Source organism: Coturnix japonica, chromosome 1, assembly GCF_054131305.1.
Source record: "Coturnix japonica strain WE chromosome 1, WE-NBRP24, whole genome shotgun sequence".
Lineage (NCBI taxonomy): Eukaryota > Metazoa > Chordata > Aves > Galliformes > Phasianidae > Coturnix > Coturnix japonica.
In genome coordinates, this window is record NC_140663.1 from 23,315,427 (window position 1) to 23,334,131 (window position 18,705).

General features: G+C 49.9%; 1 protein-coding gene and 1 pseudogene across 1 annotated transcript; both read right to left on the reverse strand.

The window, feature by feature from the left end:
- LOC146762312 (E3 ubiquitin-protein ligase PHF7-like) lies at nt 1-3,366 on the reverse strand. Its single transcript, XM_085536773.1, has 9 exons — nt 3,324-3,366; nt 2,918-3,009; nt 2,721-2,825; nt 2,346-2,470; nt 2,050-2,212; nt 1,849-1,955; nt 1,517-1,630; nt 1,242-1,360; nt 1-1,114 (listed from the first exon to the last, which is right to left on the reverse strand). Exons 1-9 carry the CDS (start codon nt 3,364-3,366, stop codon nt 561-563), a joined length of 1,422 nt encoding a protein of 473 aa, XP_085392899.1. The 3' UTR covers nt 1-560.
- An 11,575-nt stretch (nt 3,367-14,941) lies between these two features.
- LOC146762313 (uncharacterized) lies at nt 14,942-18,132 on the reverse strand (annotated as a pseudogene).
- Between the last annotated feature and the right edge of the window lie 573 nt (nt 18,133-18,705).

Here is an 18,705-nt window from a genome sequence, read left to right on the forward strand (position 1 = left end):
TTTGTGTGGGAACTCTGATCTTTATTGTGATGGAATTTTGGGACCAGAGTAAGGAGGGGGAAGTTAGGGAGGTAATCAGTATTCGAGGGTGGATAGCATTAGGACAAGGAGGGATGTTTTTAAACTAAGACCAGGGAGTTTGGGGCTGGATATTAGGAGGAATTTTTTCTCAGAAATGTTAGTGACACAGTCTGGAACAGGTTGCCCAATGATGATGTTGCATATGCACCAGCCCTGGAGGCATGGAAATCCAGGCTGGATGTATCTCTGGGCAGTGTGGTGTTGTGGTTGTTGACCCGGTAGACAGCAGGGGGGTTGATCCAGATGAACATGGTAGTCTTTTTTGACCCAGGCCATTGTACGAAAAGCAGTCGGCTGCACCTACGCGGACGCGGTGGATGTCTGTGGGGACTTTGTCTCTGATGTTTTTCCTGGGAGCAGCTTCATTCACAGAAAGGTCTCCACTGTTGGGCCCAGCTCCTGCTGCTTCTTTGTTGTGAGCTGTGGGAACTGTGGGCCCGATGTCTCTGATGGGGAGAACTTTGGGTGCGGGCTCACCCTCAACACCTGGACCGTCCCCTGCGTCCAGGCGCTCTGGATCTTGATCTTGCAGATCTTGTTGATCTGCGGGTGCTGCTCCGCTCCCCCGAGGCTGGCGTTCGCCTGCTGCCATGGCGTCTTCTTGGCTGGCTCCGGGATTGCGAGGCCCGACATTGCAGTGGGGAGCGGCTTCGTGTGCCGCTTCTTCCTCGCTGCCTGGGACGTCTTCTGCGTGTAGGTGATGGAGACGCCCTGCAGGTTCTGGATGCCCTCTGCCTTGTGGATCTTCGGGAACCACTTTGAGACCTCTGGGCTGCTCTTGGTCTGCGCCCACGACGTCCTCGCAGCTGCTCCGAGGTAGCCCCATCCTCAGATGGACGTGGGCTGCTTGTCTCCTGCTCGGTCTCAGGCAGGTTGCTGTGCTCAGGCAGCTGGGAGGTCTGGGACGTCCCCGGTGCTACCTGGCTGGAAGGCATCGAGCTGATATCCTCAGGCTCCACGAAGATGATGAATGGCCCCTGAGCCCTCTGAGCGGCAGCGCTGGGACTGTCGCTCTCAGTGTCAGAACTGGAGACTGTAAAAGGAGGCAGGAAGGTTATGAGGATGAAGCGGCAGCTCCGCAGTGAGATCTGCCAGACCTCTTGGGGCAGACAGACTCCAGCAAAGCTGCCCTGAGCTCTTACTGTCAAATTGCCACTTACCAGTTCCCTGGCCAGCACAACTGTTGCACTCCCACCTGGCTGCTGTGTTACTCAAGTGCGAGCAACGACGGTGGGTCCCCTCAGCAGCACAGGAGCTGCACAGGATCAGCTGCCAGGATCTGGGGAAGCAAAGGGGTTGTGGCTGTGAGTAGCAAGTGAGCTAAGGCAGGGAGTGCCCAGCACAGCACATCTCTGGTGCTCAGTCCTTGCTCCCCCAGCCTGTGGTCAGGCTGAGAACCCCCACAGAGCCTCAGAGAGCTGCTGCGGTAACTCACCCTCTTCTCTCTGCCTGCTCTCTGCCTCCAGGGTAAAGGCACTCGCTGGCATCGCAGCGGCTGTGCCTCTCCAGAAGTGATGCGTATGCATCATTCTGCTCCCATTCTGGCTCTCTACAAGAGAAGGGAGGGGAAGTGATGAGCCCCCAGTGTCCGCAGCATAAGATCCAAGGTCCTCCTATCTCATTCACCCCAACTCCATTCCCAGCCTCTCCATGAAGGTGGTACACACGCTCATGATCCAGCCAAGGCCCAGGCCTGCCAAGACAGCCCCTGGACAGACCCAGAACAACAGCCTTTATGTCAGCAGAAGTGGGCAGAAGGGCACCAACCTGACTGGGATTCGGATCCCTAGCAGGGCCATTTCTGCTATGAAATCCTCAAAATCCCGACAGCTGGGGCACTGGAAACACAAAGCACCAGCACTCCTGGCCATTTGCTACAGAAGATGAAGAAGAAGCAGTGTGAGTGTGAGCAGTGCCTGGTGCTGCTGAGCACCAAGTGTGCCTGCGGGGTGAGGGGAGGGCTCCTACCTGGATGCAGCCCCGGTGGAACCAGGCGTGTCTGCACGCTGGACACACCATGGTGTGGTAGGACACAGTGTCCCCCACAGGCTCCAGGCATATGAGGCAGTTTGTGCCTTGAGGTGGAGCTTCCTGAGCTTCCTGGCGAAGACGGTGCTCCGAACAAAAGGACCTGGGGGAATATGGAAGCGATGGGCAGCGTGAGCCGTGCTGCAAGAAGGGCAGAGGAGCAGGAAGGAGCTCAAGCTGCCGGGAGGTGTAACTGCAGTTTCCTCCCTGGCTTGGCTGCTGCTGACAGCACTTACCTGCGTTGCCCAAAGAACTGGGTGATGCATTCCCCATCCTGGGCACAGGGCAGGTGGAAGCTGCGCTCACAGCCTCTCTCTGAGCATGCGATGGTAGCACCCCTTTCTCCACAAACGCAGCATTGCTGGAATGAACAAAACAACCCTGTCAGCAGCACACTCTGGGCTTCTGTGGCTGGCCGCAGATCTCTGGGCAGGGCCCAGGACGTGGACACTGCTGGGTGATGTTCTACAAAGATGCCTGGTGGACAGGACTCATCCTCTAACTTTGTCCAGGAGGCAGTTGGAAAGGCTGCGATGGCTTTCTTTGGCTCCAGACTAAGCTGGTGTCAGCCTCTCCTGGAACAAATCAGCCTGCTCTGTACGAGTCCTCACCTTCCTGGTTGCCTCTTTGGCTGCACGTCTGATGGCAGCAAGAGGGAGGCGGCCCTCACATCCAGACCGTGTCCCTCTTGCTTCATTGACGGTGCTGGCAAGATCCTGTAGGAGGGAAAAGAACAAGGTCTCCTTAGGATAGGAAGAAAAGGAGCATCCCTAGCAGTGATCAAGAAGGAGCCCATGGGAGAACTCACCAAGCACAACCAATGGACATGAATTCCACTCTCATGAACCATGTGCCCACAGATGTTCGGGTCAACATCTGCCCGGCCACACAGCATGCACACTGCAGAGGAGAGAGCAAATGTGAGTAGCGGTGAGCAGCTTGCACAGCCAGGTGTCCCTGAGGGCTGTCCCCAGAGTCCTGCTCTGTGCCTGCTGTGCTGGCTGAAGGCGGTGGAGGAGAAGGGGCCATGGCAGGCCCAACGCTGCCAGTGGGCAGACACAGCCCAAGATGGGCCCACCTGCCATGAAGCTGAGGGGCCCTGCCTTGCAGCTGTTGGGGAGTCCCTGCCTGTCCCTTCTTAGCCTTTCAGCCACAGGCAGATCCCCAGCACCCCTTTTGCCCAGTAGCTTTGCTCAGGGATGCAGTGCTCTCACCTGGCTCCTCCAAGCTGGAGGCCTTCCTCTTCCTATTGGACATGATGTGCGCTAACAGTGAGCACTGCAAGAGTCACTGCTCTCTCTACGCCTCACCAAACCGCACTGATGCTCAGGCTGAGCCCGGCAGACTTGGCTCTACTCCCAGCATGATGTCACAATGGCCACTCCCTGACACCCGCTGTGACATCACAGTCACTGCCTCACAGTGGGTGTGGGCGCAGGCCCTCAAGCAAGAGGGTGGCAGCCCTTCCAGTCAGCACAGATAGAGGACCCGGTGCTGCCTTGCAGCAGAGAGGAAGCATGGCCTCCCTCAACCTGCTGGCACTGCTCCTCGTGGCAGATGCTGAAGTGCTGCTGTCCCTTTGGTCCCACGCTAGCACTTCTGATCTGAGTCTTTCTAGTCTATGTTCCTGCATGGTCTAGTAAAGATATCAAGATAACAGCATATTTGGTGTCTAGTGTGTGGTGAGTGACTTTTTGCATGGTCTGACAGGGATAGGACATGGTTTAATCTAGTTTTAATCGGGAGAAGTAGCTTAGACTAAGTTTTAGAGGTAGTTCTTTACCCTAAGATTGGTGAGACACAGGAACAGGCTGCCCAAAGCAGCTGTGTATACTCCATCTTTTTTGGTTTTCATGTCCATGCTGGATGGAGCTCTATTCTAACTTTCTGTAGTGGAAATTTTTGGCCCCGGCAGTTGGTTGGAATTAGTTCAGCTTGTCAGGACCCTTCCAACCCAAGCATTCTGTGATGCTTTGGTAACAAACTGCTGCTGTACTGTTGGCAGCAGCTTAGTGTCATATCATCACTGTTTGTATAATGCTATTCTGCTCCAATTAATAGGAGAGAGAGGATGATCTTTTAATATATATGTACCCGATGGAGAGATGAATGCACAACTGATCAAATGTTAGCCTGACCATTTTGTTACAAATCCTAGTGGTTTAGGGGCTTGGGGATAGGAAGACAGGTGTTAGAAAAGATTGGAAAGAAAAGCAAGAGATCTTTGTAGGAAGCAAGACAGAGGTGGTCAGCACCACGCATCCAGTGTTGTCTGTAGTTCCATCGTTGATCTTCATTTGTTATGCGTTTTCAGAGATTGTTGTTCGATGGATGACCATGACGAAAATGACCCTTTCCAATGGCAGTACAAACTTATGAAATGATATGTCCAAAGAGATCGAGTCCGCTCCTTTTGGAGTGACAGCTTCTGGCTTTTGGATCTCAGCAGGAATTCCTTTTGTTTCAATCTTCTTGGCCTTGGCAGCCAATAAGAGGGAGCATGGACGCACCAGCATGTATCTTGCCCTCACATAATACAGTGGTATCATCCCCCAGTCTCCCTTAGGAAGCTGGAATTCTTCGGGCACAGGCCAGATCTTCTGCCAGAAAACAGCCCTGAGCATTCTCTTCCAAAGGCAAACAGCTCCAAAGAAATGCTTTCAAATGTAACACTGTGATGCCGACTGCCACACGGCAACAGCCACCTCTCATCTCCTAGATAAGTCAGGGTCTTACCGCAAGAAATGCCCCAGAGACTAAGCTGGGAGCGAAAAACAAAGAAGGGATCAGGCTAACGTGCACATGCTTCCATTCTTCTTCTGTATTATAGTCAGCAGGAAAGCGTTAATGATATACATCATGCCTTGTCTACACGGTGTCAGGGTTTGATGGTTTTTGGTTATCGTATTCCACATCATAACTGTCATCAATTTATAAGCAATGAGCCGATAATGTTCCAATTAGAAACTTTTATTAATTGTAGCGGGTAAAACAAAAAGGCAATTCAGCGCTGGGCGACAGGGGAATCATCGTTCCTCCAACTGCCGCGCCTTCCCGTCCCTTGCAACTTCTTTTGTAAGGTCCATCCCGAGTGTATTGTCCTTTAATTGGTCGGTCGTGATCGTGCCACTTGGTGTGTCGTTCCTTGGTTGGTCCTTCCGTGAAACTTTGTATCCATCGGGGCGCGCTTTGCCTGTAACTATGCAGAGTACACAATCTACCCATAAAATTAGAGTGTTCTGCAACCCTTGTGGCCTCCATATTCCACCATCACATCCCGGTCCTAATGAACAAGCACTCCACCACAATGCTACCACATCCCGGTCTTAATGAGCAAACATTTTATCACAGTCCCCCCTTTTCTTTTATTGTACTATTTTGTTTTGCTCATTAAACCGTTTTAGTTCTTGTCGACTCCATTCTAGAGCATCCTCTTCTGGTTCCCCATCAAGGGGTTCATATCTTTCTCTAATTACCATTAGGTGGGCTGCCTCTAGCCTGTTCTTAACGATAACGATTAGTCTATTTAAAATACAGGGTCCAAAGGTCAAACCTAATATTATCATAATAACTGGTCCCATTATTGTGGATAATAATGTAGTGAACCAGGAGGAACCATTAAACCAACTCTCATACCAACTTCTTTGAGACTCCTGGGCTCTTTTTCTTTGTTCTAACTGTTTTCTTAGTTCAGTCATTGTATCTATTGCTACCCCCGTTTGATCAACGTAGGTGCAACATTGTTCTTTAAGAGCCACACATAGTCCCCCTTGCTGCAATAGGAGAAGATCCAACCCCCTTCTATTTTGTAACACTACTTCTGATAAAGACCGTACCAATTTTGTAAGCGCATCGATGGCTTCATCTATTTTCTGTAGATCTTCATCCACAGATTGTCTAAGGGTTTTCAGTCCTTGTGGCTGGTTTATTAAAGATGCTACTCCAGTCCCCAGCCCGGCCCCTCCTATAGTTAATAGCATTGCAACGGTTAGGGCTGTGAATGGCTCCCTTTTAATCAGGTGATGTTCAGAGGTTTCTTGTTGACTGATCACATAATCTTTAGGGTGATATATGATTCGTGGAACTATAATTACTTGTACACAGTAATTGGTGGTTTGATTAAATATCTTAGTCGATAAGCATGTAGTGACCCCTAATTTGGCACATATCCATTTAGCATTGTCTGCGGGTAGGAGCCAGTCTGAGGGTTTCTCCTGACTTTGTACTTCTATAGTTTTATTACATAGATGTCGTTTTTCTAGAGGTATAGTTCCCACACACACACCATTTCCAGTAACATGTGCTAGAGTTATCCCTGGAACATTAGGCCTTCCCTTTTTCCATAGGCACTCTGCTGGGTTAGTCCCATTTCTTCTCCTAATCTTCGCTACGGATCCTATTGCTTCATAAAAAGGGGGTCTTATATCATAGCATAGCCAACACTCCTTAGTTAATTCTGGGTGGGTGTTGTTTAACACCTTGAAACTAGACTGAATTATTTTCCAAAGGGTGCCATATTCGGTAATATAAGGGCTTGCTTCGGTCGGGCCTACAGTAACAGCTTCTGTCTTATTCTGATTGTTATTTATTACTACGTTAGGTCCTATACCTATTGGGGGGTCTGGCGGAACTCTTTCTTTTTTAATAAGGAAATGGCCCCCTCGGTCTCTTCCAGGCTCCCACATTCGTACCCCCCAAGTCTTTCCTATCCACCACACTGTGTTTTCTGTTTTAAGGATTTTTATCTCTAAATGTTGGCATGTTCCTTCACTACCGATATCAGAGTGAGTCCCATAAGTCGGAGGTGTACAACCTGAGGGACCCCAACTAATTGTTATATATTCATCTCGTCCCCCCCCTGGCAGAAATCCCAGTGAAACCGTTTCACAGCCCCAGTATGCACAATAATATTCCCCTGGGTAATTACAATAACTTTTCCCTGGATTTGATGCTGGGCAAGCATAGATTGCCTTGCGATTCAGGCATGGTTGTGTTGGTACTAGGTCACATACTTGACTTTTAAGGATGGGAGCGCCTGGGGTCACGTCTGTGCTTATCACCTTCTGATCTTCCCATCTGATTAGGGACCACTTAAATGGCTCATGTGTCTGTACCTCTGTACCCCAACCCTCATTAATGAGACTTAATATTATTATCAATTGAGCTAGTTTTAGATAGGCAGTTTTCCCACTGCAGTAGTGAGTCTTTAATTGCTCGGGGGAGTTATTTCCAGTCTTGGGGTATCTTCTGGATCCTAAATCTTTGGATTCATTCATAATGGAGCAGACCCCTCCACATGTTTTATCTCCTCTGCCTCGCCCATCGACTCGGTTGCCTCGAGCCATGGGGTGTATAATCTTCTCGGCAGCAAGAGTATTCTTCAGGAGGGGCTGGTTTTGCTTCCCTTTTAAGTGGGTCTTTGGGGTACTGCACCCTATTCTTTTTCCCACTGGTTATACACTTAAGTGATGCTGGTAAGGATCCAAATTCACCCCCAGGTTTACCCCCTTCTATTAAAATTTCCACGGCCACTCTGAAGGCTAATAACCAATTTGTGTATCCCTGTCTTCGCAGTGGGTCCACTACCTTTCTAAAACATATCCCAACAGTTGCATTCACAATAGTCAAAATATTCCCTTCTACATTAAATTCTATACTGATACGTTTATACAATCATTGTTAATTCATGTTCTCATTTTCCTTGACGGAGGGTTTCGTGACAATTTTACTTTCAAATCACCCGCTGGACTAGTGACTCTCCATTCGTGATTTTGTACTGGACCCTTAACACGACTAGCATGTGTCCATCCTTTTTCAGCAGTTCTGATGGCAGTATTGGTAGTCAATAATACCAGATAGGGACCTTCCCAGCGAGGCTGCAGTGTGGTTTCTCTCCAGGTCTTTATCAGAACCCAATCTCCAGGCTTTATTCGATGGAGGGTAATGTCCAGAGGGGGTCTTTGAGTCAATTGTCCCTTTTTCACAATTCCTGTTTATACTTCATTAATTCCGTGATATAAGCTTGAATGTTCTTATTTAACACCCCCGGGTGATCTTTAGGGGTTCCCGCATCATATGGCATTCCGTATAACATTTCAAAGGGAGATATTCCTATGTCAGCCCGGGGCTGGGCCCTAAGGTTTAAGAGGGCAAGGGGAATGCATTTTATCCATGAGAGCTTAGTTTCTAGTGTTAATTTGGCCAATTGCTTTTTTAGTTCCCCATTCATTCTCTCTACTCGCCCTGAACTCTGTGGGTGCCAGGGAGTATGTTCTTCCCATTTTATTCCCAAGGCTTCAGCTATATTTCTAGTGATTCTTGATGTAAAGTGTGGTCCTTGATCTGAATCTATTACTTCTGTTACCCCATACCTAGGGATGATTTGTTCGAGTAATATTTTTGTTACTACCTGAGCTGTTGCTTTAGTTGTGGGGAATGCCTCTACATAATGTGTGAGGTGGTCTATTATGACTAATACATATTTATATCTTCCTACTTTAGGAAATTCGGTAAAGTCAATTTGGACTCTAGAAAATGGCCTAGTGGCCAAGGGTCTTCCCCCCATAGGCAGTTTTCTTTGTACGGCTCTGTTTATCTTTAAGCACGTAATACATCCTTGAGTAATATGTCTAGCTAAATTATGTAGGCCTATACACATGTACTTAGTGGCAAAATGATCTATTAAAGCTTGGCTTCCCCAGTGGGTCTGTTCGTGCAACTGGGTCAGCACCTGAGATGCTATTGACTTAGGCAGTACCTCTCTCCCGTCAGCTAGATACCACCTCCCTTCTGTGTTTTTAGTTATTCCCATTTGATTCAGTTTTTGTTCTTCCTTCGGTGTAAACGAAGGGGCCTCATCATGTGTCAATTCTTCCTGCCTCTCCTGCCTCAGGACCAATTCCCTGAGGGCAGCTTGCTTAGCTTCTAGGTCTGCTGCATTATTTCCTCTAGTCTTGTAATCGGTCCCCTGTTGGTGTCCTCTAAGGTGTACCACCGCTATCTTCTTTGGTCTTCGTAGGGCCACTAAGAGTTGCTTTATTAATTCTTGATGTATTAAGTCCTTTCCTTGGGAATTTATCAATCCCCTTTCTTCCCAAATCTTCCCAAAGGTATGTATTACCCCATAACTATATTTGGAATCAGTATAGATAGTGCCCTCTTTTCCCTGTAATCTTTTTAGTGCCTGTAAAACAGCATACAGCTCGCAAGCTTGAGCTGACCAAGTGTTACTCAAGGGTCCTGATTCCAATACCCGGAGGGTCTTTCCATCTACTATTGCATAACCTGATCTTCTCTTTCCCTCCACTACTCTAGAGGATCCATCCACAAATAATTTTTCCACTTCTCTTAATTCTTCTTCCCTGCCCAATCCTGTGTTAAAACCCCATACGCTGTACCACTGTCTATGTTAACGAATAAATAAAAGGGTCTTTTTAAGTCAGGCAGGCTCAAGACAGGGGCATTGATAAGATCCTCCTTCAGCTTTTGTAGATTCTCTTCATCTTGTCTATCCCACTTTATTAATCCATCGGTACTGAGCTTTTGATATAGGAACTTTACTTTACTGCTATAATTTTCAATCCATTGTCTACAATATCCCACCAATCCCAGCAATTGTCTTATTTGTCTCTTATTGCTTGGCGATGTCAGGGACAATATTCCTTGTATCCTTTCAGGATCTATCTTCTTTTCTCCTTTACTCAGGTAATGCCCTAGATATCTAACCTCCTCTTCCACAAATTGCAATTTCCTTTTTGATACTTTAAGTCCCTTCAGTCCCAAAAAGTTCAGCAATTTAATACTTTCTTTCCGAACCTTTCCCTCATCCTCTCCAGAATCATACCTCTCTCTTCTGCTGTGAACAGTATACTTAGAATAGATTGTAGTTCCTCCCAGGTATCCTAAGAACTGATCTACTCTGTCTGCCACCCCCAGGGGATCTTCTAGTATATTACCCATTTCCTTCTTAAAATCTCTAACATCCCCTGAATTTAAGGGCACTGATATAAACCCCATCTGAGGTTGTGGACCTCCCATGGGCATTTCTCTTAAAGGGTAGAGGTTATTTTGTCGTGCCTTTGCCCGTGTCACAGGCCCTCCCCCTTCTATCTTTTGTACTTCTCCCTCTCTCGAATCCATCTGCCCATGATCCAACTGAGGAGGAGAAGGTAGGGGAATTGCTGGTGGTAAAGCATATGGTGGGGGTCCCACTAAGGCCTCCTCTTCCCTTCGAGGCTTACGTTTTTCGACATCTTTTTCTGTTCGTGTCAAATTAAAAATGGGGACTCCTAAACCCTCCGGGCGAGTGACCCATACTGCTGCATAGTCACTTTCTTCTTGATTGAAAGGGGTTTTGGAGTTTACCCAAAAATTTAATTGCTGTTGTACCCAATCTTCATTAGAACCATACTTAGGCCACCATACTGCCGGGCCAATTTGTTGTCCGCTCCAAATTTCTACACAATAATAAATCATCTTTGCCTTATCTTTATTTCTTGTTCCTGGATAGTGCGTCCAGGCACTTAGCATGAACCCTAGAGGTGAGTCCTTAGGAATGGATGGTCGTTTAGAAGGGGTGGATGGTTTAGTTTTACACTGCCCCATCTCGTTCTTTACTTCTTGCTCTCTTGTTTTATTCAACGTCTGTAGCTCCCCCTAGTGCCCGTAGCTCTAGGGGAACACCTAATAGTAATCATCCCTAGTGCCCGTAGCTCTAGGGGAACACCTAATAGTAATCATCCCTAGTGCCCGTAGCTCTAGGGGAACACCTAATAGTAATCATCCCTAGTGCCCGTAGCTCTAGGGGAACACCTAATAGTAATCATCCCTAGTGCCCGTAGCTCTAGGGGAACACCTAATAGTAATCATCCCTAGTGCCCGTAGCTCTAGGGGAACACCTAATAGTAATCATCACTAGTGCCCGTAGCTCTAGGGGTTGTGGTGGTGAAAGGGTCCCGCTTATACCCTGTACCCACCCTTCGGCGTGCCCTCACTCAGTGTTGCATTCACTCGCTTCCCCCAGGTCGTGGCCCACGCCCTCGCGGGCAATGGGAACCGCACTACTGTGGGGTCCACACTCGCTCGGGTTAGTGCCGGCTGCCGGCCCCCCTTCACAAGCACACAACACTCGCCACACGCCGGATTCCCAACCCAGACCGGACTATACTCACCTGTCCTGCGTCTTCGTCCGGACTTTCGTGCACGAAATTTAAAGGGTTAACCGGTTTTTCCTTGCCTTTGTGTTTTAAATTTCGGATCGTCGGCGGGAGTAGGGCGGGAGGATAGGAGCCGAGGCCGCCTATTTAGGCGGGGCAATCCCTCAGGCTCCTCATACCTACGCCAATATTCCCATCCGAGTCACGGCACCAAATTGTCATCAATTTATAAGCAATGAGCCGATAATGTTCCAATTAGAAACTTTTATTAATTGTAGCGGGTAAAACAAAAAGGCAATTCAGCGCTGGGCGACAGGGGAATCATCGTTCCTCCAACTGCCGCGCCTTCCCGTCCCTTGCAACTTCTTTTGTAAGGTCCATCCCGAGTGTATTGTCCTTTAATTGGTCGGTCGTGATCGTGCCACTTGGTGTGTCGTTCCTTGGTTGGTCCTTCCGTGAAACTTTGTATCCATCGGGGCGCGCTTTGCCTGTAACTATGCAGAGTACACAATCTACCCATAAAATTAGAGTGTTCTGCAACCCTTGTGGCCTCCATATTCCACCATCACATCCCGGTCCTAATGAACAAGCACTCCACCACAATGCTACCACATCCCGGTCTTAATGAGCAAACATTTTATCAAAATAACATCCCACAGTGCACTGTTAAATTGCTAATGCTCCATTTCCATGGAATGTGGATGGTTCCGGGTGCCTTGTTCTCCAAAAAGAGGAAGAGCTACATACTACATACCCCAGAGGATTTTGTGTTATTTGTGTTTCCGTTATCCACTCAGGGGGAAAGATAAATACCATCCACAAAACAGTTTCCCTCCCCCTTTTTGATATCAGCAGCCATTTATTTTGTAGTCATTGCTCTACACTTTCCCTCTTTTTTCCCTTTCCTGGAGCGTGGGTCTGTGGTCCCGACAGTATGCTAGACACAGAAGTGGAGCAAACCAGACTGTAAACCACTGACAAAGAAGTAAATGTCCTCAGAACTTAAAATGTGACGCAATATGAAGCTTAGTTGAAGGAACAGAAAGAGAACCCCAAAACTTGATGTTCATGAAGTGTGGGCTGCCCAAGCATATTCCTTCTAGCAAGGCATGAGCTTTCATGGCCAGAGCTGAGTTCATCATTGAGCTCTCTCTTCCTTTGGTACCTTTCTCACTGCACTGACATTTTGTCTCTCTTTATTGTCTCTCCAGAGAGAAAACCTGACTGCTCCCATTTCCCAAAGCTCTTGTCGTTCCTCTTTATTCCTTTATTTTAAGGTTAAAATTGTATTGTTTTATTTAAGCAGAGTATTTTAAGTGTTCAGATGCTTCTACTACTAGACAACCGTAGGGAAGTTCCACTGAAGGTGAGCAATTCCAGGGCTTTGAGAAGCAATGAAGTAAGCCCCTGAAGTCCACACCGCAGTGATGAGCTGAGCCAGAGATGAAATGCAGGCTGGCATCACATTCGTGGAATGAGGAGCGTTTGTCTGTGGGTTTGTCCAGCTCAGAAGAAAAATTTATCTACATGCATCAAAGCTACAAGTGTTTTGTAGTCAGCAGAAGTAAACTGGCCTACAGTTCCCTTCAAGTTCATATCTAAACTCCATCAGGAAATCTGTGTTGGGGGAGATGAAGATCCAGCCTGGCAGGGGATCTCTGACAACCTCAAAAGACACGGGTGTTTGTGGAGTGTGTGCTGGCAGAGCATATTGAGCTTTCCTGTTTGCTCTTTAAGGCACTTTAGGTGAAAGGAATGGTTTAAATGGATTGGCGAAAGACAGTAAAACAGGTACTGCTGTGGCTGTACTAGTGGACTGCTTGTTTGTTTTTACAACATTTCTATGTTTCTTAATTTATTACACTCATTTTTCTAAGTTTTTTCCTGTGGAAATGACAATCTCCTCCACGTCGATCCCAGTTCCCTGAGTTCCCAAAATAAGGAATGCTGATCTGAATTTTAACTTGTGAAAGTCCTTTCACGTTTGGCACCAAAAATTGGCCTGATTCCCGGCCTCAGGGGTCAGAGCGGCCGCTCCCTGCCACCAACTGAGGCATCTTGTTCACCTCACCACATTGGTCACAGGGGATGTGGGTGTGGGCCTTCATTACCCAAGCAAAAGAATTGCAGCTCCACAACTTCTCTGGGCAACCTCTTCCAGTTCATCACTGCCCTCTGAATAAAGATGTTCTTCCCAACATCCAATCTTTATATATCTCTCCTTTCTTTGTTCAGAATTAGGCATCACACTCAAGCACAGCTACTTCCCTCCGGTACTCTCCACCTTTCCACTTGCCTGAACTTCTCCAAACGGATACTTTTACTTCATGGCAGAGAAAGAATCACTTCCATAGCATGAAAGCAGACGTCCCTTCTGTGCTGGCTTTGTCAGCGTCCTCTTCCCTTCAAAGGGATCCCACATAACTGCCTTCACTGTACACGAATGGACCAAGGGCCCCATTCTCCCATAAACAGAGCAGCCATGGGGCACAGTGATCGCCCTGATGATGGTTGAAGTCTTTTCAAAACTCTCTCAGCTGACTCGTGGACAGCAGTTGAACAGTTATTGTCAGCTCTGAGAGTTCTGCCTCATTCACATCCTGTTCTTAGAATCACAGAATGAGTAATCCACGAATCTTTGAGGAGAGTTGGAGAAGACCTCTAAAACCATCTATTCCAAATTTCCACTTGTCCCCAATATTGCCCACAAAACAATGTCCCTGCATTCTTGTTCACTACTGAACACTCCCTGCCACCCTCCAATTTGTGAGGAGACTGCAGGCCACTGCATCTCCTTGAACTATTTCTCCCAAACATCTTGTGATGGCTCGGCTTTGTTCTTATCTCTTCTTAAAAGTTGATTTCCTTTCTAATCTCTGCGACTTTTTCAGCTGTCACAAAGGCAGGGCCTGTCACCAGGACTGAAGCAGCTGCAGGCTCCGTCATGACAGTTGGAGCAACTGCCGCCTCCGCTGGAGGCTTGGAGCGGTTGCAGGGCCTGCTGAGTTGTCATCAGCTCCAAAGATCTCCAGGGATGGAGCAGCCACAACCTCTCTGAGCAGCCCATTCCAGCACCTCAGCACTGTCTGCAAAGAACTTCCTCCTTGCCTCCACCCTGACTCAATCTTCGCTACCCCAGTTTAGAAACATAGTTGCATTGGCCCATCTGACCAGTACACAGCCTGCCCACATTCAGGAGGAAAGCCCAAGCTGTGACACAGCTGAAAGCAGCCCTGGAGCTGAACACCATGACATCCCAAGGCTGGAAACAAGCCCAGAAATGGGCTGTCCTTGCCAGCGCGGCCAGGGCTCTTGAGGAATGTGGGCTGTGTGCCCCACCGAGGATGTGGCCTGAACCCAGCTCAGCCTGGCCTAGGCCAGGGGAAGTGAGGTCTGGGATGGTAGTGGGGAGGAGAAAAGCCTCTTGTCAAGGTCCCTACCTCTGTCCATCTCAGCAAGAGCAGGGAAGGATGAAGCCAACAAATGTTTGTGTTTGTGTGGGAACTCTGATCTTTATTGTGATGGAATTTTGGGACCAGAGTAAGGAGGGGGAAGTTAGGGCGGTAATCAGTATGCAAGGGTGGATAGCATTAGGACAAGGAGGGATGTTTTTAAACTAAGAACAAGGAGTTTGGGGCTGGATATCAGGGGGAATTTTTTCTCATAAAGTGTAGTGACACAGTCTGAAAAAGGTTGCCCAATGATGTTGCAGATGCACCAGCCCTGGAGGCATGGAAATCCAGGCTGGATGTATCTCTGGGCAGTGTGGTGTTGTGGTTGTTGACCCGGTAGACAGCAGGGGGGTTGATCCAGATGAACATGGTAGTCCGTTTTCACCCAGGCCATTTTATGTAAAGCAGTTGGCTGCTCCTAGGCAGACTCGGTGGCTGTCTGTGGGGACTTTGTCTCTGATGTTTTTCCTGGGAGCAGCTTCATTCACAGAAAGGCCTCCACTGTTGGGCCCAGCTCCTGCTGCTTCTTTGTTGTGAGCTGTGGGAACTGTGGGCCCGATGTCTCTGATGGGGAGAACTTTGGGTGCGGGCTCACCCTCAACACCTGGACCGTCCCCTGCGTCCAGGCGCTCTGGATCTTGATCTTGCAGATCTTGTTGATCTGCGGGTGCTGCTCCGCTCCCCTGAGGCTGGCGTTCGCCTGCTGCCATGGCGTCTTCTTGGCTGGCTCCGGGATTGCGAGGCCCGACTTTGCAGCGGGGAGCGGCTTCGTGTGCCGCTTCTTCCTCGCTGCCTGGGACGTCTTCTGCGTGTAGGTGATGGAGACGCCCTGCAGGTTCTGGATGCCCTCTGCCTTGTGGATCTTCGGGAACCACTTTGAGACCTCTGGGCTGCTCTTGGTCTGCGCCCACGACGTCCTCGCAGCTGCTCCGAGGTAGCCCCATCCTCAGATGGACGTGGGCTGCTTGTCTCCTGCTCGGTCTCAGGCAGGTTGCTGTGCTCAGGCAGCTGGGAGGTCTGGGACGTCCCCGGTGCTACCTGGCTGGAAGGCATCGAGCTGATATTCTCAGGCTCTACGAAGATGATGAATGGCCCCTGAGCCCTCTGAGCGGCAGCGCTGGGACTGTCGCTCTCAGTGTCAGAACTGGAGACTGTAAGAGGAGGCAGGAAGGTTATGAGGATGAAGCGGCAGCTCTGCAGTGAGATCTGCCAGACCTCTTGGGGCAGACAGACTCCAGCAAAGCTGCCCTGAGCTTTTACTGCCAGATTGCCACTTACCAGTTCCCAGGCCAGCACAGCTGTTGCACTCCCACCTGGCTGCTGTGTTACTCAAGTGCGAGCAACGACGGTGGGTCCCCTCAGCAGCACAGGAGCTGCACAGGATCAGCTGCCAGGATCTGGGGAAGCAAAGGGGTTGTGGCTGTGAGTAGCAAGTGAGCTAAGGCAGGGAGTGCCCAGCACAGCACATCTCTGGTGCTCAGTCCTTGCTCCCCCAGCCTGTGGTCAGGCTGAGAACCCCCACAGAGCCTCAGAGAGCTGCTGCGGTAACTCACCCTGTTCTCTCTGCCTGCTCTCTGCCTCCAGGGTAAAGGCACTCGCTGGCATCGCAGCGGCTGTGCCTCTCCAGAAGTGATGCGTATGCATCATTCTGCTCCCATTCTGGCTCTCTATAAGAGAAGTGAGGGGAAGTGATGAGCCCCCAGTGTCCGCAGCATAAGATCCAAGGTCCTCCTATCTCATTCACCCCAACTCCATTCCCAGCCTCTCCATGAAGGTGGGACACATGCTCATGATCCAGCCAAGGCCCAGGCCTGCCAAGACAGCCCCTGGACAGACCCAGAACAACAGCCTTTATGTCAGCAGAAGTGGGCAGAAGGGCACCAACCTGACTGGGATTCGGATCCCCAGCAGGGCCATTTCTGTTGCGAAATCCTCAAAATCCCGACAGCTGGGGCACTGGAAACACAAAAGACCAGCACTCCTGGCCATTTGCTACAGAAGATGAAGAAGAAGCAGTGTGAGTGTGAGCAGTGCCTGGTGCTGCTGAGCACCAAGTGTGCCTGCAGGGTGAGGGGAGGGCTCCTACCTGGATGCAGCCCCGGTGGAACCAGGCGTGTCTGCACGCTGGACACACCATGGTGTGGTAGGACACAGTGTCCCCCACAGGCTCCAGGCATATGAGGCAGTTTGTGCCTTGAGGTGGAGCTTCCTGAGCTTCCTGGCGAAGACGGTGCTCCGAACAAAAGGACCTGGGGGAATATGGAAGCGATGGGCAGCGTGAGCCGTGCTGCAAGAAGGGCAGAGGAGCAGGAAGGAGCTCCAGGCCCTGGCTCAAGCTGCCGGGAGGTGTAACTGCAGTTTCCTCCCTGGCTTGGCTGCTGCTGACAGCACTTACCTGCGTTGCCCAAAGAACTGGGTGATGCATTCCCCATCCTGGGCACAGGGCAGGTGGAAGCTGCGCTCACAGCCTCTCTCTGAGCATGCGATGGTAGCACCCCTTTCTCCACAAACGCAGCATTGCTGGAATGAACAAAACAACCCTGTCAGCAGCACACTCTGGGCTTCTGTGGCTGGCCGCACATCTCTGGGCAGGGCCCAGGACGTGGACACTGCTGGGTGATGTTCTACAAAGATGCCTGGTGGACAGGACTCATCCCCTAACTTTGTCCAGGAGGCAGTTGGAAAGGCTGCGATGGCTTTCTTTGGCTCCAGACTAAGCTGGTGTCAGCCTGTCCTGGCACAAATCGGCCTGCTCTGTACGAGTCCTCACCTTCCTGGTTGCCTCTTTGGCTGCACGTCTGATGGCAGCAAGAGGGAGGCGGCCCTCACATCCAGACCGTGTCCCTCTTGCTTCATTAATGGTGCTGGCAAGATCCTGTAGGAGGGAAAAGAACAAGGTCTCCTTAGGATAGGAAGAAAAGGAGCATCCCTAGCAGTGATCAGAAAGGAGCCCATGGGAGAACTCACCAAGCACAACCAATGGACGTGAATTCCACTCTCATAAACCATGTGCCCACAGATGTTTGGGTCAACATCTGCCCGGCCACACAGCATGCACACTGCAGAGGAGAGAGCAAATGTGAGTAGCGGTGAGCAGCTTGCACAGCCAGGTGTCCCTGAGGGCTGTCCCCAGAGTCCTGCTCTGTGCCTGCTGTGCTGGCTGAAGGCGGTGGAGGAGAAGGTGCCATGGCAGGCCCAACGCTGCCAGTGGGCAGACACAGCCCAAGATGGGCCCACCTGCCATGAAGCTGAGGGGCCCTGCCTTGCAGCTGTTGGGGAGGCCCTGCCTGTCCCTTCTTAGCCTTTCAGCCACAGGCAGATAACCAGCACCCCTTTTGCCCAGTAGCTTTGCTCAGGGATTCAGTGCTCTCACCTGGCTCCTCCGAGCTGGAGGCCTTCCTCTTCCTATTGGACATGATGTGCGCTAACAGTGAGCACTGCAAGAGTCACTGCTCTCTCTACGCCTCACCAAACCGCACTGATGCTCAGGCTGAGCCCGGCAGCCTTGGCTCTGCTCCCAGCATGATGTCACAATGGCCACTCCCTGACACCCGCTGTGACATCACGGTCACTGCCTCACAGTGGGTGTGGGCGCAGGCCCTCAAGCAAGAGGGTGGCAGCCTTTCCAGTCAGCACAGATAGAGGACCCGGTGCTGCCTTGCAGCAGAGAGGAAGCATGGCCTCCCTCAACCTGCTGGCACTGTTCCTCGTGGCAGATGCTGAAGTGCTGCTGTCCCTTTGGTCCCACGCTAGCACTTCTGATCTGAGTCTTTCTAGTCTATGTTCCTGCATGGTCTAGTAAAGATATCAAGATAACAGCAAATTTGGTGTCTAGTGTGTGGTGAGTGACTTTTTGCATGGTCTGATAGGGATAGGACATGGTTTAGTCTAGTTTTAATCGGGAGAAGTAGCTTAGACTAAGTTTTAGAGGTAGTTCTTTACCCTAAGATTGGTGAGACACTGGCACAGGCTGCCCAAAGCAGCTGTGT

Coding starts and splice junctions, on each gene's coding strand:
- LOC146762312 (XM_085536773.1), bottom strand. CDS start 3,366: ATGTCCAATAGGAAGAGGAAGGCCTCCAGCTTGGAGGAGCCAG. Junction 3,010..3,323: donor CTCCAGCTTGGAGGAGCCAG/GTGAGAGCACTG, acceptor TCTCCTCTGCAG/TGTGCATGCTGTGTGGCCGG. Junction 2,826..2,917: donor ATGTCCATTGGTTGTGCTTG/GTGAGTTCTCCC, acceptor TCCCTCCTACAG/GATCTTGCCAGCACCGTCAA.